The sequence below is a fragment of the Neopelma chrysocephalum genome, unplaced genomic scaffold (assembly GCF_003984885.1).
Source record: "Neopelma chrysocephalum unplaced genomic scaffold, ASM398488v2 Primary Assembly neopelma1_25, whole genome shotgun sequence".
NCBI lineage: Eukaryota > Metazoa > Chordata > Aves > Passeriformes > Pipridae > Neopelma > Neopelma chrysocephalum.
The window spans coordinates 33,365,458-33,390,922 of NW_020897694.1; the positions used below are offsets into that span (position 1 = coordinate 33,365,458).

Here is a 25,465-nt window from a genome sequence, read left to right on the forward strand (position 1 = left end):
TGAAACACTCTTATTTAGTTTGTTAAATAGCTGTGAAAAATCGACTTACTGAGATGCTGGCTGGACTGTTTGAAAAAGTTAATTTGATTGCTCTCCCTTCTATTCATGGAAACTTTGTTTACTGATTTGTTTCATTGTGACCAAGACCTAATGTGTATTGAAGAGGATTCTCTTTGAAATCTACTGGATTACATTTTTGCTTCTCCTGGGGTAATGAGGAGCTTTTTAAGAATGAAAAGTATGCTTTTCTCAGCCGGAGTAGAGGTTTGTCTGCAATGATAGTGATAAATGAAATGTTAAAGAAAGAAGGTGAGCAATATAGTTATGAATGATCAAACCAGGGAGAGAGAAGAGAAAATTGAGGCCATTCCAAAACAGCAAAGGGCAAAACCCAGTAAAATTTTTAAAAATTCCAAAAAACCCTAAAGAATTCTTTTGTATTTCTTAAATATAATGTATCAATGAAGACTGTTTATAGTAGAGGCTATTTGCAGTGACTGGGAGAACAGTCAAATACAGGTCTTTTCTTCTGCTCTTGCTGCTTCAGTGAGAGCTCATTGTAATCAGTGGTCGCTTTTATTTAAATTTAGAAGACTTTGGATTGTTGTTGATAGTGGTATTTCCATCTGCTATTTCCACTGATTATTGCAACTGGCATATGGTCATTAGTATATAAATAAAATATAATACTTTCTACATTTTCATAAATAAACTTTATGAGAATAAAAGCAGTTTAGATTATGTCTCATTTTTAGACCTATCACTATATGGATTAAAGAATCGTGTCTTGCAGAATATACCACCTAAGGAGTCTTTCTGCTGTGCCTTTTGCAATCTGATATGTCTATCTCGTATTGGTCTCATTAGCCACCAGCTGCTTGTAACAAATGTGGATAGAGCCTTCCTAAATCTTCCTTCGCGAAGCCTAGCCATGACTATATGGATTATTTGGTCTAGGTGCTAATATGATAAGAAACATAGTAGTATTCTCTTCTATAGTATATTGTCTGTCACATTTTATTACTTAAGTGCAGGGTTTTTTTAAAAAATTGCTCTTATTTGTGACAGATATGGGAGCAAAGTAGAGTCTTTAATTTCGTAGCCTGTCGCCTACAGATTGTGCCTGTTTGACAAGAAAGGTTTTCTTTTTGAAGGTTTTGCAGTAATACTTTTTGGCAGATTGATTGTGTAAGCCTTTGTGTTGCTCTAATAACTCTTTTTTAATGGGAGAACTTAAATTGGTGTCAAGCTCAGAAGTTCAGTGACAGATGAAGTGTCTTCTTTTAGTTAAGAAGTTAAAAATAATTGACACACTTGTATGCACAGAATAAACTGCCATAAAAATATTAATTTCTATGACTATTCAGATATGAAGAGATAGAAACAAATTCAAAATGAGTGGTCAACTTTTCTGTAAGTTTTGAGACAGTGAATAGTATTCTATTAATAAATACAATAAACAACCATTACTGAAATAATTAAGAAAAGCGTGGTAAGCCAATGCTTGTCATAACTACTGTTGCAGGTGGAGTAGAATTACAGGTTTTGAAATTTCTAAATTTTCTGATTATGTAGAAATTTCAAAAAGACTTTTCAGAAATGCAGCTAATTTCTGAACTGTTTTGCTGAAGAAAAATAAATAAATTTCCTTTTTTTTTAATGCAAATGACTATTAAAAAATTTCCACTGTTTGCTAAAATACACTGCTGTCTTATTTGCAAGATGGTTTTCTGACATTAAGGATATCTGGTTGGAGGAGCCCTGGAAAGGGGTGAAGTGGGATCCTGGGCCATGAGTGGAGGGTAACTCCAGCGAGGTTGCGTAGGGACAGTGTGGTCTGTGGGTGCCCTACACAATGTGCTGGCCGCTTCAGTGAGATATTTTGTTTGGTGGCTTTTGCATAAAAATTGTCTAATGATTCTTGCAGCAATATTTTAGCTTTGTAGCCTCTTCAAATAGCCTCCTAAAATGTTCTGTAAGAAAAAAGGAAACTGTTAGTCAATAAGAGGAGAATTTTCTTTCATCATGTAGTAGTTTCCTTGTATATCATTGTTGCATTTGCTAGTGCTGACTCTTAACAAAGTAACTCTTGAATTTGCAGTTTTGCATATATAATTTATGATGTTTGTTTTTTTAAAAATTTCCTTAAAATTTGCTTCAGCTGGAAAGATTTCCACATACTAGTGTCCACAAAATATGTTTTGCTGTCTAGGTGCTGTGCTATTTTGGGTTACGAAAATGGTAATCTGAAATGAAAACATCTGTTCTTTCTAGAATCTCTAACAATAACTTCTGTTTACATGACTAGCTTTAAATGAGGAAATATCCTTAGAGAATCCAATTGAGACATAAATATATCAACTTCATTTTATTATTTCAGTTTGGAATCTCATTTCTTAAAACATTATATCTAATTAAAAGGAAAATCTATATTTATAGTTCATTAGCTAGAAATAAAACAAGATTATTTTGCTAGCAAGAAATTAAATATTTTTTAAAACTTTTATTAGTATAGAAGAGAATTTATCCAAAAAAAGGATTTAAATATTATTTTTTAAATATTATTTTTCATGATTATTTGATTCAGAAAATGTAATGCCAAAGTGGTTAAGATTGGAACTATGTAGAATTATAAAATAAAGACATCCTTGCTTAAAGAGGACTCCAAATATCTAAGTTTAAAAGGGTTAAAAGGATTCTGTATTCTAGAGATGAGTGATGAATAAGATTACTTTGCAAGTAAGTCTTAGATAATAATGGGGGCACTTCTATGTGGTGGCAGTGGGAGAGAGTATATTGGTCTGGTTTATCTTTCAATTTCTCTGCCATAAAAAGGTGATTTTTTACAAGAGATAGCCTGTGCTTATTGCATCTTTATGCAAACTCACAGCAGAAGGAGAGCGCGATTTAATTATAGAAAAATTGGGTAAATTGACGTAAGTACCCCGAAGTTTAATTTTGTCAGTCTATTTAAACAACTAAAAAAAAAATCTCTTCCTCCTCAAGATTTTTTTCTGTCTCTAAAATTCTCCTTGTCTTAGAAAACACAGGTATCAGAGCAGGATAATACAGACACCTCTGCAGATTCTATTTGTTATATTGACTGGGTCTCCACTGACTGCAGTGAGAACTTAGCCATCTTCCATGAGATGTCTACATAATAGGTGGATGAATCTGGAGCTGCATACCACAGCCTGGGACGTGTCAGGGAACTTTGATGTAACACAGATGTTCCTGACCTTGAACAGTTGTAGCAATGTAATCATAATTACATGGCTAATGAAGCAGAATGCACTGGGCTCCATGATGCTGGGACTAGGTTGATGCTGGTACCTGTGCCTGCAGAATTAATGCTAGCTCAGCCTTGTCCACACCATCTACATTGCACTCTGATCTGTAGTGTAACTGGTGACATGCAGCCCAAGAAAGCTATTTTGCTTTCCCATAAAATCCCATCACTAATAGCAACCACAGCAGAATATGGAAAACCATCAAGCCTGTGTTCCAAACACTGGAAAACCCAAACTGACCACATGCCTATACCCTCTAAGCGCCTTCAGAGAAAACAGAACAAATCCTCAGACTGACAGAATACCCGTTATTTTCATGAGCCCTTGGTGTGGGAGGTAGCAGAGTTAAGTATTTAAGTATTAAAACAGGTGTTTAAGAAACAGCTGTTACCACTCCCAGTAAGCCTCAGACTCTAAGTGGACTGATGAATGATGGCCCATGAGCTGGACTAGCTGAAGAGCACAGAGGTGGATGCTCTGGATGAGTGATCCCCAATTCATTCGTGGTGCTGAGTTCCACATCATTGCTCTTAACCTTGTTTCTGAGTTAGGTGGGAATATCAGAGGCTGAACTGCTTTTGTTTTGTCGTTGTTATGGCAAAGGCTGATCCTGTCTCATTTTTAAAAGCAGAACAGTGAGGACTGTGGTTGCTGAAAAGTATACTTTGGTGGTGTGATATGTCTCAGTTGGGCATTCTTCAAATATTTTGGGGGAGGACAGAACTGGGACAGTTTTGGTAAACTCTGCTGTTGCTTGTGTCTCTTTAAAGGTTAGGCATGTAAGGAGAAAACATGAGTCCTGCTAATGATAGTGTTGAACAAGGAAAAATATTTTCTATGCATTTTAATGATATTTCTGGAATCTCTTGTACATTTGTTTTATGTCTTCCTGTGAAAGGGCACATTTTTGCTTAATGCAAACATTCAGACCGTGTGCTGTCACTGTAGGCACTTTTGGATTATGTACAGAGCTTGTGAGATGGTTCAGTAATGTGGTGTAAGCCAGGATGTAATACAAGAATTCTAGTACAAGAAATTATCTTCTTCCAGATGGAGCTGTACCTTGCAAATAGGTGATTGCAAGGCTTCTTATAGAACAGCAAATAGCTCTTGGGCCTTTTGTCTAGCTTTGGGAGCAAAATGACCTGGTTAATTTAGCAACATCTGCATCTGTTGGTTGCTGATACTGCATTTTTTTCTTTCAATGCTTGTTTAATTCAAATGGAATTCACAGAAACATACATTACCATATAAGTTGCAGGTGTATAAATTCGTGTAGTAGAAGGTCGTATCCCCGGATTGCAGGAGCTATCAGTTCCTGAGGCTAGCATGATGTTTAGTAGCTAAGTTGCTCGATTGCTAGGTTTGTGAACTGAAAATGTCAAGGCCAAATCTTTCAGTATTGCAGAATATTTAATTGTTCTTTTGATATTAATTTAGTTTTCAGTTTGTGAAGTCTGGTGTGTTTCTTCTTGTAAGCACTTCATTTGGAAATATCTTGTGCTTCTGGTTTATGCCATGCTAGTACAAGGCACAGTTAATGTGCAGGTAGTTTCATGAGGATTGCGTATTCTCAGCCCCAAGCTGCCTACTCCACCGAGATTTGTTGTGCTGAGTCATGCACTTGCTGTTACCACAGTTATTGCCAAAGCCCAGCACAGTTAAAAGGCAAGACAGAGTAAAAGCACTGATCAAAAACATGGTACCTGTCCAGCCAACTTGTAGTCATGGATATAAGGTTGTTCAGTAATAATGAATACAAAGGGAAGGCTAATTTAGGCTGCCAAGGTGAGGTGTTTAACCTGCCCTGTGCTTCCCAGATAGTCAAAAGAAATAGAAGATTATCATGGATGTCATACCGTATCTGGATGGATGTTGGGTTAGCACAAAAATATCAGTAACTGTATTGAATTGGAAAGTTGGAACAGAAAACTCATCTCCTTAGAATAGTAATTTATTTATCCCAGTGTCCTGGTTTTGGCCAGGACAGGGTTAATCTTTGCAGTAGTTGAGAGTGGGTCTGGCTAAGGCCTCATTGCTGTGAGGTGGGGGAAGGGACTCTCTTTCAGGGAGGAGAGATTCCTTCTGGTCAAGAAAACATGGCTGCAATTGGGTTGAGTAGGGCTCTGCAGTGAGCAATTTGCAAGTAAATCACCCTCTGTTTTGTACACTTTTGTTATTTATATTGTTGCTGTTACTGTTGGTTTTCTTATCTCATTGCTGTTTCCAGTAAATTGGTCTTATGTCAACCTGTGATCTTTGCCTTTTGTTCCTCCATTTCTCCTCTCCAATCTGCTGCAGCAGGGAGGGAGTAATTGAGCAGCGTGTGGTTTGGAAAGTCTTGATGAAGGCACTGAATTGGGGAGTATAATTCCTAAACCACAACACCCAGTTATATAGTAAAAGATAATACACTACAAATCATTATGGAGATGTGCGAGAAAAAATTTGTGAATGACAAACAGAAAAACAGATCTCTTTCTCTAACAAAGGTGAGGAAGGATGTACAGATAAGTAGTGGCACTGATCAGAAGTGGGGGATCCCATGCTGGAGCAGTTTTCTTTCTGCTCTTCATATGCTATTGTTCATATTGAGCTGTAGCTCTTTTTACACCTTCTTCTTATCTCCTCATACATAAGTCTTTTTACAGTCTTTTACATACATTGGATATCTGGAAATCTTTTTTTGCTCTCTTTACTATGCTTTGAAATGAGTTCTGCCTGGCCCTGCAGGTGGCTTCACCTCAGTCATGAATAATTGACGTTTTGTGATTTGTGTCTGTAAGTGTGAGAACTGCGTTGTCATCTTGTGCTTGTACTCTTTATAGCACAGATATTGCTACGTGTTTTACAGGCATAACAAGCACATTTGTAGTAAGAAGTAAACTCTTTTATGAGACTTACTAAGTATAGGGGAAAAAATGTGCGAGTTGATCTGAAGATAGATAAGGACCTCACTGCTCATGTGTGTACCTATCTCTTTCCGATAGTTGGACAAACTGCTGCCTATTTCAGAGTGCCTCAGTTCTGGACACCCCATGTTAGGTGACATTAGTCCAACTGAGAGAGAAACACGAAGAAATATACTATTGAACCACAAAGTAGATGTCTGTGTAGTTGTGCCAGAACAAAATGAAGTGGAAGAATACTGACAAGATGACTTTACAGGCAGTTTAGGGGTTCCCTATCAGTGTTAGGAAGCATTATGGGCATAAGGCACCAAATTAAAAAATAACAAATTGTGATGAGGGCTGACACCAGAATGCAGCCGAAAACATTGCACTGTGAATAAACAGCGAGATGCTAGTCTACAGAAGTTGACAAAGCTTCTGCTTTTGTAAGAAGAGAACTAGTGGAGAGATGCAAAGAGAATCCTGCAATGATTGAACTTCTGGAGCCGAAGAGTAATCCTTAGTATTTCTTGAAGTCAAAGAAAACGACATTGAGAAGCTGAAGTAGAAGAGTCATAAGGTAGTGTTTTAGTTATGAGAATAGTCAGGAAAGAACATTTACACACATGGCTAATCTGCAAGTGCTTTAGATGAAGCTTGAAGTGTGAGTCCAAACTGATAAATGACATGTGAGGGTAAGGAGTACAATGATAGTGCTATGCAGAAAGGAAATAAATGGAAAGATTTACAGGGGGAAAAAGAAAGAGAATGGTGCTGGCTGTCATGTAGAGTAAATTGATAGCTAGACATCAGTTAAGACCTAGCAGAGGAGTGCACTGAACTTTGATTTGAAGAGAGTGAGTTTAGATTAATTGGAAGGAACAAGATCGGTGAATTGTCACCAGAGGGGACATTGCTGAGTTTCATGTAGTCTGTGGTGAAATCATCCAGAGATGAGAGGTGGGAGAAGTGGGAGAAGAGGATCAAGGACATCATCTCTTTGGCGAGAAGACACAGTGTGAAGAGAGATCAGTGAAGAGCTGGAAGATGAAGTGGCCTCCAAAGCCAAGAGTAGTACAGGCAGCCATGGCAAAACCAGTGATTGCTGGGAGGAGCATTGCTTCTAGTTTCACTTAAGAGGTCCGTGGAGGGTTCTGCAGTAAGAGTGATTTTGTTGGCAATAAAATGAAATGCTCTGTTATTATAAAGGATTTTTAAAGTTTCTGTCCCTGACAGAATTGAAAAAAAGAAATGGATTGAGGGCCAAGCTGAGGCTTGAAATGAAATCTCCTCTTGACTATAGTAGTTTACATTACAGCTTAGTTGAGGAAAATTTTATTTTTAGATGTATATATATATATATATATATTCTAACATGGAGGAGAACTACATGACCTGCATTAGATTGTAGAGCTGACCCCACCAGATGCTGTGAGTATTGCACAAGATTTATGCTCTTTACAAGGAGAAATAGGCAGAAGGTAGTGTGTATCTTTCTCATTGCCCCTGCAGGGCTTTTTGACTTACAGCATAAACTAATTTCCTTTCCCTGCCACAAATGCATGTACATGCATACCAAGAAAAAGAAGCTTTATGTCTGGTATACTGACATTCAAAAAGCCAGTGGTTAAATCTGCAATCGCTTCACATGTTTACATGGACTTTGATGTTCTCTTGTTGTTCTCTTCAGACTGCAGAATAAGTATTTCACTTAAAGGGTTACTAGGATTATCCCACGTTTTCAATATTGTACTGCAAATCTAGTGAGTACATTCTTCTGACGCAAAGTATATTTAGTTAGTGTATATTCTGAAGTGCAAGCAATTAGTATGTCAATGCGTAGAAAAATTTGAAATACTAAATATGTGCTGAAGCTTATCATTAAATAAATTACTTCAGGGACACTTGTGCAAGTTGTTTATTTCCACGGTATCTATCAGAGCACAGTATATTTGATGCAAACTAATAATGTAGTTGCATTTAGAAAAAGTCTTCAAATACATTTTTCATCTTTAATAATTTTAACCAATGCATAGAAGCAGTTCACTTGTTCTTTGTATTTTGGCAGATATTATTCTTCATCGTAAGAATAATTGGAGTTTTCAGTTAAGAGATACACTGCTGAAATATTAATTTTTGGCTTTGTGAGATTTCTGAACATTATTCAGAATATGTAACAGTTCAGAATACAAGCTGCATGCAGAAGTATTATCAGTTTGAGCCATAATCATATGTTATTCCCTACTTTAGTAATGTTTTCATGTTCAATAGATATACATCCGATTAGTAAACTGATTAAAAAGCTCATTACATTTGCTTCTTGTTGGAGATCATTCATTAAGTCATACAGCTGTTTTACAAAATTTTGGTAAATGGAATTTCACTTTTCTATTCCTTATTAAAGTCTGAGATATATACCATGAAGGTGTCAACAGCAGCACAGTAATTAAATCACCTTGAAATTTAAAATGAAATTGTGATAATAATTTTTCTTTTTTTTATAACTTAATAATGGAATTTTAGTTTTTCTATTTAATTTAACAATTCCTTAGGGATTACATGAAATTTCAAATCAAAATGTATGCTAATTCATGCTGAATTTTAAATCCACATTTCTTTGTCTTCCCTGTTATCTTCACACACATATAAGCACTGATAATACAGAGCACTCTGAGACTAGAACTATATAATGTAAGAACATGCAAAGCTAGGTATTTCTCTCTAATCCTTCCTGAGTTATATCAAGTTATCTCCTAGTAACAAGTATGTTTCAGAAAAGAATGCCTTTGAAAAGCTTTTTGTTCCTCTCTTTCCATCAAAGCCTAACGTTTCATCTGCTTTCCTGTGCAATCATCTACCTGTGAATATGTCGTTGTGTTTTCCACCTAATAACTTCTGAATATGCTTAACAACTTCAAACACTTTTGACAGGGGGGAGAATGGTGGGTAAAGGGGGCTTCGTTTCTCAAATATAATTAAAATCTCTGAAATGTCATCAAAGTCAGTGCCTGGGAAGAGGAAAAGAAACCCTATTAATATTCCCTCTGAGGCTATACTTCTTTACACATTGAAAAAATCCATGCAGGTGAGCATCATTAGAAGTTACAGTAGTAAGATTTCTGCTTAGACAGAAAGTCAATCAAACTTAAGACACAAATTGGTACAAAATAGGGTTTCACTATTTTCTCGTGTTCATGGAGCTTCTTGTCAGTAACAGAAAGATTTATCTCACCTCACTTTTCCATTCTACAGTGTTGATATCTTTATTTTCACACTTGGCTGTCATTGTAGTTAACGTAAAGGAACACCTCCTAGAAGGTGATTCATTTCAGTTATATGCCCAGGAACAGGGTTTGAGCTCCTAAGCACATTGGGTGGAAGATAGTCCTGTTCTGACAAACAGTGTGTCATAAGCTGGGGAGAAGTGAGTTGGTGGGAGAAGGGAGGAAAGGGAACTTGGGAAGGGAACAAGTTCAGCCAAGTAGAGATGATTGTAAGAAGAGAAGAATTGATGAAGTGCTTGCTCATTTCCATGTTCTTTGTAATTTGACTCGGGAAGATAAAAAGCCAAACTTCCTTAACTCAGTTTCAATTCCACCTGGGAGATGATATAAATTTCATACACAGTTGTTTGTATTGATCAACATATACTTGAATTCTCACATGTGTGATGTCTTTTGTGCTGATACAAATTGGCTTTGTTTTCCAAAACATTCCTACTTTTTTCAGCTTCATTCAGATTTATCAGTTGCCAAGTTTCCAGTTAATTAAATTTGATTAGACAGTCACTATAGTTGCTGAACAAGAGTCCTTTTCAAATATTGCTGAAATTAGAAAGTAATTTTCTAATTAAATAGGGTATTTTGGCAATTACCAGAATTAGACAGAAAGTGTTGGATTGAGAATACTTGCTTGTAGAAATTATGTATCTCTAAACACTGTTTTACAAAACAGTTTGCAGGAGATCCAAACAAAAAGGTAAACTAGATGGCAGAAAGAGACATAAGTCTGGGAAAGTCAAGAGTTTATTGTCAGTATGAAGCTTATACACATTTGCTGTATGTACCTTGACTAACAAGTGTTCTTAAGAGAAAATATTAGTTCTCAGCTTGAGCTTGCTTTATTACATGCTTCATGTTTGCCTGCCAAAGCATCATGCAGACATTTGGAGTTACATCATAATCATGGTTTTACAGAGCATTTCATTTTCTCAAATAATTTGATATTTTTAATAGAACTGGCAAAGTGATTTTTCCCTCTGTTACTAGATAATGTGTCAAACAGACTATTCTGATGTCTCCCAACACAATCAGAAGAAAGGAGGATTTACTGTTTACGCTATTTTCATTGGAATGCATTTGAAATTAGAACTGCTTGAAGGAAGTAGTGCTTTTAATGCAATAGTAAATAGATTCTTATCTTCTTGTGTAAACTAGATACTATTTGTCACACAACAGATGTAGTAGTATTTACTGTATTCTTTGCTTTTTACTGCTTGAACTTAGCAGTGAATTTTGATAACTTAAAAAAAAATCATTATCTTCCTGATTATATTTACACTCAGGGTATTGCTTTAATGTAAACAGCACTAGTAAACCACTTCAACAATAACTTCCTGTTCAACACTTGTAGTTTTTTATCTTCAATGAAGGTTACTTAAAAAGGGCTACTCTAAATTTTAAAACAGATATATAGCAATTTAATAGGCTAAAATTATAATGCTTGGGTAACGATAGTGGTTTTAAATTGATAGTGATTAAGAGCCACTTTTATGGGAGCAGATACAAAACTTGTACCTGAAAAATACATAAGGTTTTTTTGGGTTTTGGAGTTTTTTGAGGGGGGATTGTTTGTTCGTTTTTTGAGTTGTTGAGGTTTTTTTATTGCAACATGTCAATTTTATTCTACGAACCTTGAAAAAGTCACTAAAGAAAAAGGAAAGTATTCATCCTAGGAAAGTTTGAAAACCAGTGCTGGGTTGGAGGTTTTTCGTGTTTATGTTTTTTTGTCTTTGTAGTACTGTGATGTATATTACTAAATATTACTAAATAATTTAAAAAATATTTGTGTCTTTTTCTGGGTTCATTTGTTGTTAAGCCAGTTATTATTTCCATTACTATTTGCTGATAATGAAGGCTAAACAAAAACTATTAGAGATTCAAAACCAAGTGTCATACAGGTAAATTGCTTTCCTAGTACTATGGAAATTATTTAAATAATAGAATTTCTAAAGACAAAAGGGAAAATACCGCATCTAATTATTCCAGTCAAGAAATACTCATATTCCATCTCTGGCACTGTAAGGATATTAATACCATGTTTTTGGTTCAGATTTTGTTTCATAATGCTACAACCGAAATGGATTAAAATGCATCACTGTACCTTCTGTATCTAAGACAGGAAATTCAAAAGTGTATTGACCTTAGCTGGAAAGGCCAAATTCAGAGAAATAAACTAAAATAGAAAATGTCTTATACATATCTGAAAAATAATACTGCTATTTTAGGAAGTTAATAGTGTGTTTCCGTGGTGGGATTTAAGGATGGTACAGAATCACTTGATGACACTTAAACCAACTGTTTGATTGTTCAAAAGACTAAAACAGAAAAAGGACAAAGACTAGGCTACATGTAGCCTGAGTGTAAATGGTTGGCCCAGATGATCTCTACATAACTCACTTGTTGGCAAACTTCTATGACACTCCAGTGTTCTGTTACCAGTTCAGTGTAGGCCCATGAAGCAATGCCCATATGGGTTTATACTGCATGCTTGCATTCCTGGAGTAGCAATCCGTCTCTTCCACTGCAGAGGTGGAGATAGGAGGAGGGAGGCAGAAACTAGTGTAGCAACCATCTTAGTTTTCACCCACTTGTGGGAAATATGAACATAGTTAATTATCTTCATAATTAAAAAAAAAATCTAATTATTTTATTTTTGTTTTTCACTCATTTCAGTCACTCTCATTCCTATTCCCAAGGCAGGCCTGAGTCACACCTATCTGCCATCTGTAACAATTAGACAGTGATGATTCTGATTGACTTGCAACATCTGTGAGCTGGCTATGTAGTTAAGCCCACATTAAAACATCCTGCTAGTGGTACTTACCTGCCTCTCTATACTGTATTTTTTCTATCTTGTCCATCTGTTAAGTCTCCTCAGCATAATCTAGTTGTGGCCTCCCAGTACCTGAAGAGAGCCTACAAGACAGGTGGGAAAAGACTATTTACAAGAGCATGTAGTGGCAGGATAAGGAGTAATGACTTCAAATTGAAAGGAAGTATCTTTAGATGAGATATAAGGAAGAAATTCTTTACTGTGAGGGTGGTGACACACTGGAACAGGTTGCCCAGAGAAGTTGTGGATGGCCCATCCCTGAAAGTGTTCAAGGCCAGGTTGGATGGAGCTCTGAGCAGCCTGTTCTAGTGGAAGGTGTTGTGACTGGATGGTTTTTAAGGTCTCTTCCAACCCAGGCCATTCTATGATTGTCTTTCATCTCATTAGAAATGTTGGTATATATCTGTGACAATCCAGAGAGATATATTTATATATTACTTATTTTTTTAGTGCTTTGTATCTGGGAACTTTAACATGCTGTGGAATGGATACACTTAGAGTAGCGTTCACTTTATTTAATCTTAGTTTGCTAGTGCACTTAAAATTAGACCTTGGGGGGAAGTGGTAGGTCCACAGAGCCCCTGGGACCCCTGGAGCTTGAGGAGCTTGAAATATTAGAGGGTATAAAGCCTTTCCCATGAGAACAGTGAGGCTAATTAAACGTTCCCATGGACACAGCCTTGAGTATTAGGGAGTTAGCTGAAAGATGATAACAGTGCAAGGACGAAGCTGTTGACTATGTGTTTCAGGGTGCAGGTGTGAATTCCTGAGTGTTTTTGTAAAAATATATTTACATTATGTGTGTGGGAAAGTCGGGGCCAGCTACCTCAATAAAGCTGCCCGCTGCTCTGAGGCAGCAGACACCCTTGTCTCATCTCTCTTCGCGTGTGTGTGTGTGTCTTCTTTCTTCATGGACCAAAACCTAATGACAGATACCCCATGACATAGACCTGTAGTTTATAGAAGTTTTCCTTGTAGTGAGCATGTAAAAGCTCATATCTGTGGCTTTTCTGGGGTAGGAAGACCTCTACAGTGTAGTGCACCATGATGGCAGTGAAGGCCTTGAGGCTCCATCTGCCCCCTTATTTGCCTTTGATTGAGATTTCATGGTGGGTGGGAGAGAAGCCTCCAAGTACACACTGCTGGAATGAAAATCTCCACTCTCTGCTCTTCACTTAGACTGTGTGGCCTATAGCATGGGGTTTGTGGTGGAAAGTTTACTGGCCTTACATCATCAACAGCCTTTTAGCAGTAGGCATCTGCTGAGTTCATAATGAAAAATCATCATTAGTGCACAGGAAACATCCTTCTACTTCTTAATTCAAAATGCAATTGCTTTGCTCCTTTGTCCTGGTGACCTGCTGTACATGAACTCTCTAACATTACATTGTGTGGCACGTAAATGGGAATCTCAAAGTGGAGAGAAAGAGAAGAGGGGAACAGGGTGGAACATACTCTTTCTTATACAACATCTGGCTTTTTAGCAAAGTCCAGGGCTTTTAAAATAGTTGAGAGTGCTCTGATGAAATTATTAAAGAATTGACTGATTAGTCTCTTCTGTAAAAATGTCATTTCCTTTTATCTTGTGCTTTAATCAAAATAAAAGAGTACATTTGGAAGAAAAGAAAATGTAAGAAAAGTGCCCCAAGATACCATTTGTGAGGGTGGGGATTAAGGGCATTAATGGAAATAACATTCAGGCAACTTCCATTCCTGAATTCATGAGAAAAAACAAGATAATACAGAGTGTGTCAAGGTTATTTAATTTGAAACATTTTGGAACTAAAATAAATCACAGTTAATTTCTGCCATATCCATTACCTTTGATTTGTTTAGACTACATAGAAATACAGTTTAGTCTAAAAAATTTGTGGATACAGTTTGTTTCAAAAATACAGAAAACATTTTATTTTATGAGACATTTCTATAGCAGAGAGATTTGAGCTATAAAAAGGTATGTTAATGAAAATGTCCTTAAGCCTCAAATTTGCTTTTTGCAAGGCAAAAAAGCATATGATTGTCAGAAGTGAGTTTACAATATGTTAAATGTTTCATAAAATGCAGAAACTATAACTGCAAACATTGCAAAACCTATTTCAGCAGTCCTAATGCATTCATTTTTTGCACAGTAAACCTTATACAGTTTTGTATAAATCTGTCTCATTAGTAGAATATTTGTATCAGAACCATTCAGACAATTCATGAAAACAAGTACTGTCAGAGAAGACATACTTCATTGATTTTTCTCTTCTAGTTGGCCATAATGATTTTAATCTTCTTAAGCTCAGACTCACAACTACATCTCATTACACAGATATGTGGGAGAGGAATAAGTATGGCTTTCCCAAGAAGCTGAACCAATTACATATATTTGCATTTCCTAGACTTTAGAATGGCGTGAAGGTTTCATAACAAAGCAACAAGTTGAGGACTAAACTTGTTTTGGAGTCTGCCTAGAGGATGTGGAGAACAAATACATTGCTAAAATATGACAAGAGATCCAAGGATGACATGAAGTGTTGATAAAATAAAAAAATCACTAACAGATCATCTTGAATCTTTATGCCACACTTTATCATGGCATGTTCTACTTCTTTAGTAGGGTATGAAGTGAACTACTCTGTCTATATAGAAGATGGTTCCCTGATGATCATAGAATCTTAGAACTATTTATGTTGTAATAGACCCTTAATATTATCAAATCCAAACATTAGCCTAACACTGCAGAGTCTACCTCCAGGGATGGTGACTCCACACTTCCCTGAGCAGCCTGTTCCAATGCCTAACCATTCTTGAAGTGAAGAAATTTTTTTGAATATCAAACCTAAGCCTGCCCTGGTGCAACTTGAGGCCATTTCCTCTTGTTCTGTCTCTAGTTGCCTGGGAGAAGAGGCTGACCCCCACCTTGACACAACCTTCTTTCAAGTGGTTGCAGAGAGTGATAAAGTCCTCCCGAGACTCCTTTTCTCCAGCTCCCAGCTCCCTCCTCTGCTCCTTCACCAGCTCTGTTGCCCTTCTCTACAGATGCTTCAGCACCTCAATGCCTTTTTTGAAGTGAGAGACCCCGAACCGGACACTCGAGATGTGGCCTCACCATTGCTGAGTACAGGGCACTTTCAGTCACTTCCCTAGTCCTTCTGGCCACACTATTTCTGATACAAACTTGGATGCCACTGGACTTCTTGGCCACCTGGGCACACTGCTGGCTCATGTTCAGTGGCTGTCTGCCAGCATCCCCAGGTTCTTTTCGATAGGGCAGCTTTCCAGTCACTCTTTCCCAAGCTTATAGAAATGCATGGGGTTGTTGTGACCTAAGTGCAGGACATGGTTCCTTGTTGAACCCCATACAATTGGCCTTGGCCCATCAATCCAGCCTGTCCAGATCCCTCTGCAAAGCCTTCCTACCCTGCAGCAGATCAACACTCCTGCCCAGCTTGGTACCATCTGCAAACTGACTGAGAGCACACTCGATCCCCACCTCCAGATCATTGATAAAGATATTAAACAGGACTGGCCCCAGTACTGAGCCCTGGAGAACATCACCAGTGACTGGCCACCAGCTGCATGTAACTTCATTGACCACCACACTCTGAACTTGGCCATCCAGCCAGTTTTTTACCCAAGAAACATTGCATCTGTCTAAGCCATGAGCAGCCAGTTTCTCTAGGAGAATGTTGTGGGAAGCAGTGTCATAGGGTTTACTAAAGTCCAGGCAAAAAACATCCGTAGCCTTTCGCTCATCCACTAAGTGGGTCACCTTGTCATAGAAAGAGATGAGGTTGACTAAGCAGGCCTTGCCTTTAATAAACCTGTCCTCGCTGGTCCTGATCCCCTGGTTGTCCTGCAAGTGCTGTGTGATGGCACTCAAGATGATCTGCTCTGTGACCTTCCCTGGCACTGAAGTCAGGCTGACAGGGCTGTAGTTCCCTGCACTTTTTTTCTTTTGGTAATCAGAATTTTGGAAGACCAAGGAAAGGCTCATTGCTTGTTCTGCATATAACTATGTTGAGGTTACAGCAAAACATCTTTAGGAGGATGTTCTAGACTGTAGGAGGCACAAGCTAACACCTTTATATTTTCTCACTCAGGATATGATTTTCCCAATCTTAAGTTTTACTCCTGGCAGTAATTCTATGGGATATCTTGGCATAGACTCAAAAGAGATAGAATATCATGAGAAATTATTATAATTCCAGCAAGCAGAAGAAAATAGAATTATAGGTTTTGTTCTGCGTTTTAAATTACACAGGAACTCTTGTGTGTGGTAACTAGTAGGTAACCACACTGTAATTTTTGTGTAATTACAGACTGTGTGAAATTCATAGCAATTTAATGTTAAATTAATGATCAGTTTTAGCCACCTGTTTCTGAGCTACAGCAGGTGTCTGGATTTGAAGGAGTCATGGGCATGTGATAAACATTTTGAATATGTTTCCTTTAAGTTGTTATTATAGTCCATATTTTCCTTTCTGAAGAATTGGATCAGTATGTCAAAGACTAGGAATGATAGAAATGTTAATACAACTGAAATGACAGGAGACTCATAAGGTGCCCTGCACTGAAAGAAAGGAAAAGAAATAGGATGAGTATTGTTGTTATATCCTTTTGTTGAAAACTACTTTGCAAATTGAATTAAAAGGTGTAACTTCATTAAAAGGTGTAACTTTCATTCAGAACTGACCTAATGTATGTCCTAAGTATGCCCACACCCACGTCTCTTTTTTGAGGCTGCTTTCATAGACTTTTAGATGTTCTTTTAAAATGAGCTCATGATTATCATAATTCCAGAGCAAAGTGCTACATAAAATGAGAGACTGTCCAAGATTGAGAGGAATTATATGTCTTTTGTTCTTTGTTAAATATTTTCTGATGAGATGTCAGTCTGCAGGTGTGCAGATGGTACTTACTTATCCTTAACAGAGGAACAAGTAGGTGAGTGAGAATCACAGACTGACTGAGGTTGAAAGGGACCTCTGGAGGTCCCTCTCAAACAGGACGACCTAGAGCCTATTTCCCAGACCCACAGCCATGTGACTTTTGAATACCTCCAAGGATGGAGACTCTACAATCTCCCTGGGCAACCTGTGTCAGTGCTTTGTCAACAACACAGTAAAAAAGTGTTTCCTGATGTCCAGACAGAACTTCCTGTGTTTCAGTTTGTACCCACTGTCTCTGGTCCTTTCACCGGGCATCACTGACAAGGGCCTGGCACTGTATTCTTTACACCATCCTTTCAAGAACTTAAACACATTGATGAATTTCTCTCTGAGCTTTCTCTTCTCCGGGCTGCACAGTCCCAAATCTCACGCCTTCCCTTGGGTTACTGATACTCCAGTCCCTTAATCATCTTTGTGGCCCTTCACTGGACTCTCTCCATTATGCCCATGTCTCTTGTACTGGCAATCCCAGAATTAGATGCAGCACTCCAGGTGTAGCCACACTTGTGCTGAATAGAGGGAAGGATCACCTCCCTTAACCAGATGGCAATACTTTTCCTAACACAGCCCAAGACACCACTAGCCTTCCTTGCTGCAAAGACACATAACTGGCTCCTGTTCAACTTGGTGTCCACTATGAACCACTATGTCCTTTTCTGCAAAGCTGACATTATACCTTCTACATAACTTGTAGTATGAAACTCAGATAAAGCAAGAAAAGCAAAATTTTAAGCCTGATGCAAACTCCATCAGTTGAATTTAAATTGTGCATTAAATTGCAAACACAAATAGGAGTAGAAATCAGCTTTAACTCTTACCCTGCCTACCACCAAGCTTCTTTCACTGCCAGTGGTTTGGTCTTGGGAGATTTCTGCTGTTGCTTTTCCACTGAGAATCCACTGAAGGTTCCCCATTTCCTTGGAGGCATGCTCCTTCCACAGATTTCCCCATGGATGCAAAGGCTGTGCAAGTTATGAGCTGTCAGTGAAGGTGGTGCCTATAGGCAAGGTTTGCATGCATGAGAACATCTTGTATTTCATGTCCCAAATCAGGGAGAACAGGGCACTGAACCTGGGTCTTGTAATACTGGGTCTTAATGGCTCTTGAAGCATCACAAAATAGAGCTTTACGGTAATGTGGGAGATCAGTTTGTCCAAGAAAACTCAATTCCAACCCCAAAGGCTTCACTATTATTATTTAGCAAATAATATTGGATAAACTTTTAACCTAAGAAAACTGTAATATACACTTCTGTAGAAACTTATTAAAAATGGAATTTGTTCCCAGCATAATCATACACAGGTTTGCTTTTCTCTAAGTAAATACAGGGCCAGAAATCTTGCAGTGAGGCAGAATTAGAAATATGTAGGTCATTTCCAGTGAAAAGCTTCACTTTTCTTGCTGTTCTTGTGCCCACAGTTGACTTCTAATACATATTTCACACTTACCTCCGCAGACTTTCATTTTCTTAATTTCAGATTCTCATTTTGATTTGTTAAGAACATGCTGAATTCTGGTCTACACAGAGTCTGACATCTGTCCCGCGCTGGGACGATTTGCAAGCTCTTTGTTACTGGTTCGGTGAAGTTATTAATAAGTAAAACTTTGTCCAAGACAAATCCCCAGGGCTCTCACTAGAAATACTCTATCTCACACTGAGCTAACATCTGTTTTTTTGTATATTTAAGCTGGTCGATTTCATTTAGATAGCAGTTTTACATGTAAGCTTCTATCATGAAGAGGTGGAGGGGAAAAGTGCGGTGAATGCTAAATCCGGCCATCCTTCCCTTCCTTGTATCTGACCTTGCTTCCTCTCTGCAGTGGTAAAAACTCCCTCAGCTGGCTGTGGAGTCAGGATGTACCTTTTAAACCATGCTGGCTATGTGTATATCCCTGTCTGCAGAGAGGGAGAGGCAAGGAAAGCCTGCCCAGTGCAGGACATAAAAATGTATTTTTATGCCAAATATCCTTACTGTTTCTTATGAATCTGAAGTTTTAGTACAAGAAAGGTTTTTATGACTTCTAAACTCTACTGATCCTTTCTGCTGGACAGGAGCAACTGAATGACATGGTGCTTTTTGACTCCAGGAAGTATGCTGGAAGAGTTCCTGGAAGTAATTTTTCATTGTTTAAAATGAATTCTTAGACTTAATATTTAACTAAAGAAAACATTTGCAGCTATACATTGTGTTGTATGTGGCCTGGGACAGGAATTTGATGTTCCTTGGGGAAGAGCAATGGTTAGTGTAAATAGCGTAACAGGGCACTGAACCAACTCAAGTAATTGATTAACTAAGTAACTAATACTTACTGACTGAGTTTATCTCCTCTCTCTCTGGTACACAAATTCCACATTGAATTTGATCCAATTACATTAGTGCTCAGGCCAGCGCGCCTGAAATTCAGACCTCAAGTTGAGGGGTAATTGTCCATGCAATGAGAATAACAGTTTTGCAATTGTGCCCTGTGCAAACATCCACACTAAGTGAAATGAGGTTCCTCCATAGACTGACTGTTTCTGGCTCCAGCTACACATCTGACTGGCGCTGTGGGGGTATGATCACAGTTCCTGTATGTGGTCGTGTATAATTAATCCATTCTCTTTCATGCAGTTCCTCCAAGCTCGAGAGAGCTTTTTTGTTTTGTTTTCAGTGGTCAATTAGACTTTCAATCTTTCTGGGTTCTTCCCTCCTCTTGCCAGTCTTCACAAAGACATTATATTGCCATTCACTGCTGAGCTACTCTGTGTTCTCCAGGGAGGTTCGTTGGGTTGCATTAATACAGATTAAGATCTGCTCTGTCCCCGCTCCTCCCAGTGCCAGCTCATTGTTTGCTAACTGTGAGGTCAATAGATTTATGTTTTCTGTCAAACAGCAGCCAGTGTTCTTATTAGAGTTGTAGCAATCTCCAGCTCACCAGCCTGTCATGTAGATAGAGCTGCGAAGAGCATTCATTACATATACTGAAGGATGTAGCAGGTTTTTTAGCCACTCTATTTTATTTTTGTAGTTGTTGCTGGTTTTACTTTTTTTGTCGTATTAGGACACTTTTGTCTAAGTGAGATTAGGAAACGCTACAGGTCAGATTTGCTGAGAGAAAAAAGCAAAGGGTCTGAGAAGTAGTTGGCTAGCCAGCAAATTAACTTATTTAATTTTTGCCATTTTTTTAATTAAAATAACTTCAGGAGATGCTTCAGCTCAGCTGTTTTACAATATTATCAGCTCTATCATAGTTTAGTGAATGAATAGTGATACAGCTCTTTCAAGAAACTAGTCATTCAAAAGCAAGGATCTGACCAATCAGACTAGAAAAAAATAACATTTCTCTGCAGTATTGTGCATGTTCATATGAACAAAAAGAAGAAAAATAAATCTTCCAAACACATTCAGACTTTCCAGGAAATATTTGAAAGTTGTGACAATTCTCTGACCCTTTCTAACAATTTTTCTCTCCTTTCACCATTCACCTGTTGGACACAGCTGGCCCTTCTCTCTACTCTCACCTTCTCTTTTCCCAAGTTCAGATAGCAGCTTAACATGAATGTCTTTGGAGCCCGAACAGCAATAATGATGCCCGATACCAAAATTGCGGAAGAGGCCAGCATACCAGGTCCAAAACCCAAGAGAGAGGAAGGAGAAAACCTCTGGAGCCAGGCATGGTAGGAGCTGTCCTTCTGGGCAGATCTTGCAGGCAATTTTGGGTGATGGACACAGGAACACTTTTTGGACACATGGAAACAGTCCAGCTTCTTCCAGTGAATGTCAAGGAGACAGAAATGAGATGATCTGTCAGCCCTGTTAGTTTTCTCTTTGTACATTTCCTGTCTTGCAAGGATTTCCTTTTGTTCTTGGTTTCCATGTATTTCTACTGGTATGTGAGATTGGCTCACTTTGATACTGGGCCAAGAGTAGCCATGAAGAGTGGCCATTATGGACAAACTTGTTCTTTCCTAAATAATTTCAATGTATTTTTTAGAGTGTTTGTGTTATTAATTTCCTAGTTATTCTGCAAACTTTATAGTAGAGCTGGGTTTTTTTGTGTTAGCAGTGACTTTCACCCCTGGTAAAATTCCCTTGTTAGTAACTCGAACCAATGACTGTTAAAGGTGATAGCACTTCTGATCTGCTGGTCTCATCTATGCTTCTGCCACTCAGCTTTTCAGAAGAACACCAATGAAGGAAACATGTCTTATGAGGATCTCAAGGTTTAGGGTAATGTTGCAGCTGCAGGTAGAAAGCAGACATCAATGACAGATTGAGAAGTTTCATTTTCATTTTATGCAAGTGGTTTCATAGTCTGAGGAAGGGGGGGGGGCAGACTTAATGCCCCGAGTGGTCCCTTGTAGCTGTAGATTCCTAAAGGAAGGAGCTATTCATTCAACCAAGCTCAGAGAATGGTGTCCTCCTGTCCGCTACAAAATGGGCATCTTTGTTAGTGCTTTGTTAGAGGGGAATAGGCTTGAGGAACCTTCCTAAGGGCTCCTAATAAGTAAGGTAAAAAGGCACAGTTAATATAGCCACATGGAGTAAGTTGGTCTTAGTTTAAGGAAAAAAATAAATGAAATCCTGTACTTCAGAGTCCATTGCCATGCTTTGCTGAGTTTTATGGAAACTCTTGTCTGAACTTGACAAAAGAAAGTATATAAGGAGGGTCATTAGTGGGATGACCATTTCTCATCTCAGTTCTCCTGGTGATTTTAGTAGTATAAAAAAATGAGTGTGATCACAGCATTGGTTCTTCACAGATCCCAAGTATCATACAATAATGCTTTTGAGTTTCAGAAAACTTCTTTCTTTTCACACATCTGAAAGACTTACAAATTTAGCAGAGTAGGACTTGGCCAACTCCACAACATCCTTTCCACTTGTCTGTCTCTGCTGTCTCTGTTTGTCAGTCTAAAGAAAGCTATAAAATCTTATTCTGTGGTGAAAAAGAAATAGTTGTTTTAATAGAACAGCAGAGTTTTAACATTTTTACAGGTGCCTGGGGATGATTTCCAACAGTCTGTTAGTATTCAAGTCTGTTAGACCTCTTGCGAGGTATGTATGTAAGAGGCACGATAGCTGACTACAGATCAACAGGGAAACTGTTTAAAGAGTTTCATCCATATTAAGTTACAAAGTGCCATACCAGGATTACACAACTAATCTGAAGTGATACACCCTTGAAAATCTATTCTAATTCTGCATAATTTGTAAGAATCATTATTTTGCTGGTATATTGCATGTTGAGTTTCAGGAAAAAACACACAACAATAAAACAGCAAGGCACACTAGATTCTGAGACAGTGTATATTGGAGGAGATGTTCTGAAAACAATGAAATTATGTGAATTTTGACCTTGTATCTCTAAAATAGGCTGGAAGTAGAAATATAATCTTGAATATTAGACTATCATATGCTCAGTACATCTATGCTTTTGGCATTGCTGTAAGCATATTTGTCACTTGGAATGTGTAGGATAAGTTAAATTTCCTTTTTGTAAACTGATTGGAGACCAAACTATTGTATCCTTGTTAATCTTTATTTTCTTGATCTTTCAGGTTAGGTTTCCCCATGATGATTGTGTCCTGTACCATTGGGATGTGCTATCTTCTTGTTGCTCATGTTGTAGTAGGTTGGAACTCATAGTAATTTATACTTTCAAGACTCAAATAAGCTTTCTCTTTCATTTAGTTTATATCAGAATGCTAAGAACACATATAAAAGGAAAAAGATGTGTAAAACCCCAACATATGGTATTAATCAAATTGATTGTCAGCATAAACATCAGGTTTGGTCATTCTTAACCTTCTGTTTTATGAACAATTTGCAGAACTAGACAATCAAAATTGAAAGAATCCATATATTTAATTATGAATGCAGTTATTGTGCAGGTAAAAAGGAACCATCTCAAGGGAGTACGCTGTGCCTGAAAGTTTGTACTGACACAGTCTGAGTATAGTCACAGATGAAAAACTCATTCACAATAGCAGATGTTCAGTAATTTCTTTTTAGGACTTCATTTTTCTTTGTCAATATATTTAGCTATTTGTATGAAAGTAACTAATATTCCAGTTGTAATAATTGACAGTTAAGCAGAAAGTCTGTACACTATGAAAGATGTATCATTATCTACATTTAAAAATAAACATGTCCTAAAAATGTGCTGTGGAAGGAATTATTATTTTGGAACTGGGACTGCATTCTATGGAGGCTTTGTTTCTCATCTTAAAGCTCCTAAACAGTGTTAGGCTACCTTGTTTTTCTTTCAAATAAACTAATGCCCCTCTTCTTACAAAAGTATGGACATAAATTGTGATAAAGCATTGGGCATCTTCCATTTAATTATTAATTCACTTTCATGAAGGAGTACTCTAAATATTTTAATAGTTTAATACACTATATGGAAGAATGAGATCATACTTTCACTTTGATTTCCTTATCTCTGATCATAGTGTGTTAAATCACATATTGTATAATTGGCTGTCAGAACGGGGCAAAATTCTCATTAGGAATATTAAGTCCTGTGAGGCATTTAAGGGCTCAATTCCCATCTTCCGAAACTTTAGTGGGTTTGGTCTGAATTACTGGTGGATCTGTTTTATCTTGAGTCAGAAAAATTGACAACCGTTAGAGTGCAATGCAAGTTGACAAGGCTGAATTACAGGGAGCCTTCTGCTTAGTCCTTGAGACAACCCAGGTGAGTGAGAAAGAAGCAGTATCTCCCACAAAAGGGTGTGAGATTAATAATGCGTACCATTTTATTCATATCCAGGTTGTATTCCTCACCATGATTTCTTTTTAAAGTCTGAAATTTGATATTAAGAGGCTAATGGAAATGAGGCACAGCACCCACTCAAAGTAAGGGTTGCTGCCACCCCTCCTAGTAGATTCAGTGATAATGGAGAAAGCGTGTGGAACCAGAGAGGAAGAGGTCTCTCCGTTGCCCCAAAACCTCCCACCAACATTTCCATCACAATCCATGGTCAGCCCCCTGGATCAGTGAAGTCTCCTATGATGGGGCTGAGTTTTGCAACACTGTTGAGAAACCCTGAGGTTGCTCTAACAGTGACCATCTGTAGAACACAAGATCTTGACCCAGAATGAATATAACCTCCACTTCCTTTTATATATATATAAAAACCAAAAAAAAACCCCTTAAATGCCCAAAAAACCACCAACACAAAAACAACCCAGAAAACCTCACCAAAGCCCTGCAAAAAGCCTGGATTAAAATAATACAAAACAAAAAATAAACAGATGAGCCTAAAAGACACTCCTCAGACAATTTGAAATTGAATTTGGCCTGTCTCACTCTCAATGTCAAGAGCAGTTTACTGTGTAATAACTGGAATTCTGTTTCAATTAAAGGAACATTTATTTTAATCAGCTTAACATTGATCTCTGGTAAAAAATAGTCACACAGTATTTTATAGTCCTCAACATTTCTCATATTGGAGCAATCCTGGTGCAGTCATTGGTTGCGCAAAAACTGTTGTACTAAGTCCTAGAGAATGCAAAATCAGCTGCATCTAAAACACAATGATTTAAGGTTTTCTTTTCTTCTCTTTCCTATTCTATTAAAACAGTGTTGGCATGTAGGAGTATAAAAATGAGACTATGGTCACACAGTACTATGTGCTAATTATTTCTTGTTGTGCTTTGTAAAGGATAGAAAATTGAAACAAACCCATATCCTGCTTCTGAAACCCTGAAACCCTCCTGCCAATCCTAAGCAAACTCATGCTAATAATGAGATCGTATTAGTTCATATGAAAATGCATGTCTGCATTTACAATTTGCAGAAAGGAGGAAGGCAGAAGGGCAGCAGTTGATTTTCACTCACTCATCTTAGCAAATACTTTGGAACACTTGATGAAAGAGAGATCTCACTGGCTTTAGAAGTGATACATCAACAGGACTCAAATGGGATTTTCTATCTGTTATGTTACTTGTTCTGCCAAAAGAAGACAAGTAGTGCACAGGGAGTATAAAATCATATTGATCATCATTTTAGGCAACAAAACTTAGGTTTATTCTGCTTCTAGGATTTTTTTTTAATGACATACTGTTTTCCTGAGAAATTTCTTCGTTTAAAATGACTTCCCTTCCTTAAACAACATTTTTGCTTCTTTTGCACAGCCAAGAAGAGCTCAGTAAGAGTTTATGTGACAAAACAAATTGTAAAAAGAAGATAAAATTGTCTGTTTACACAGAGCTTTATGGGAGTGTAGGGAAAATTACCCAGATGC

General features: G+C 37.7%; 1 protein-coding gene across 2 annotated transcripts in view; it reads left to right on the forward strand.

The window, feature by feature from the left end:
• OCA2 (OCA2 melanosomal transmembrane protein) overlaps positions 1-23,357 on the forward strand; it is a 171,123-nt gene extending 147,766 nt beyond the window's left edge. For both annotated transcript variants that reach the window (XM_027674837.1, XM_027674838.1), the window contains one exon: positions 22,775-23,357. In XM_027674837.1, coding sequence (XP_027530638.1) covers positions 22,775-22,862 — 88 coding nt within the window. In that variant the 3' untranslated portion in view covers positions 22,863-23,357. The remainder of the gene's footprint in view (positions 1-22,774) is intronic.
• Positions 23,358-25,465: the final 2,108 nt, after the last annotated feature.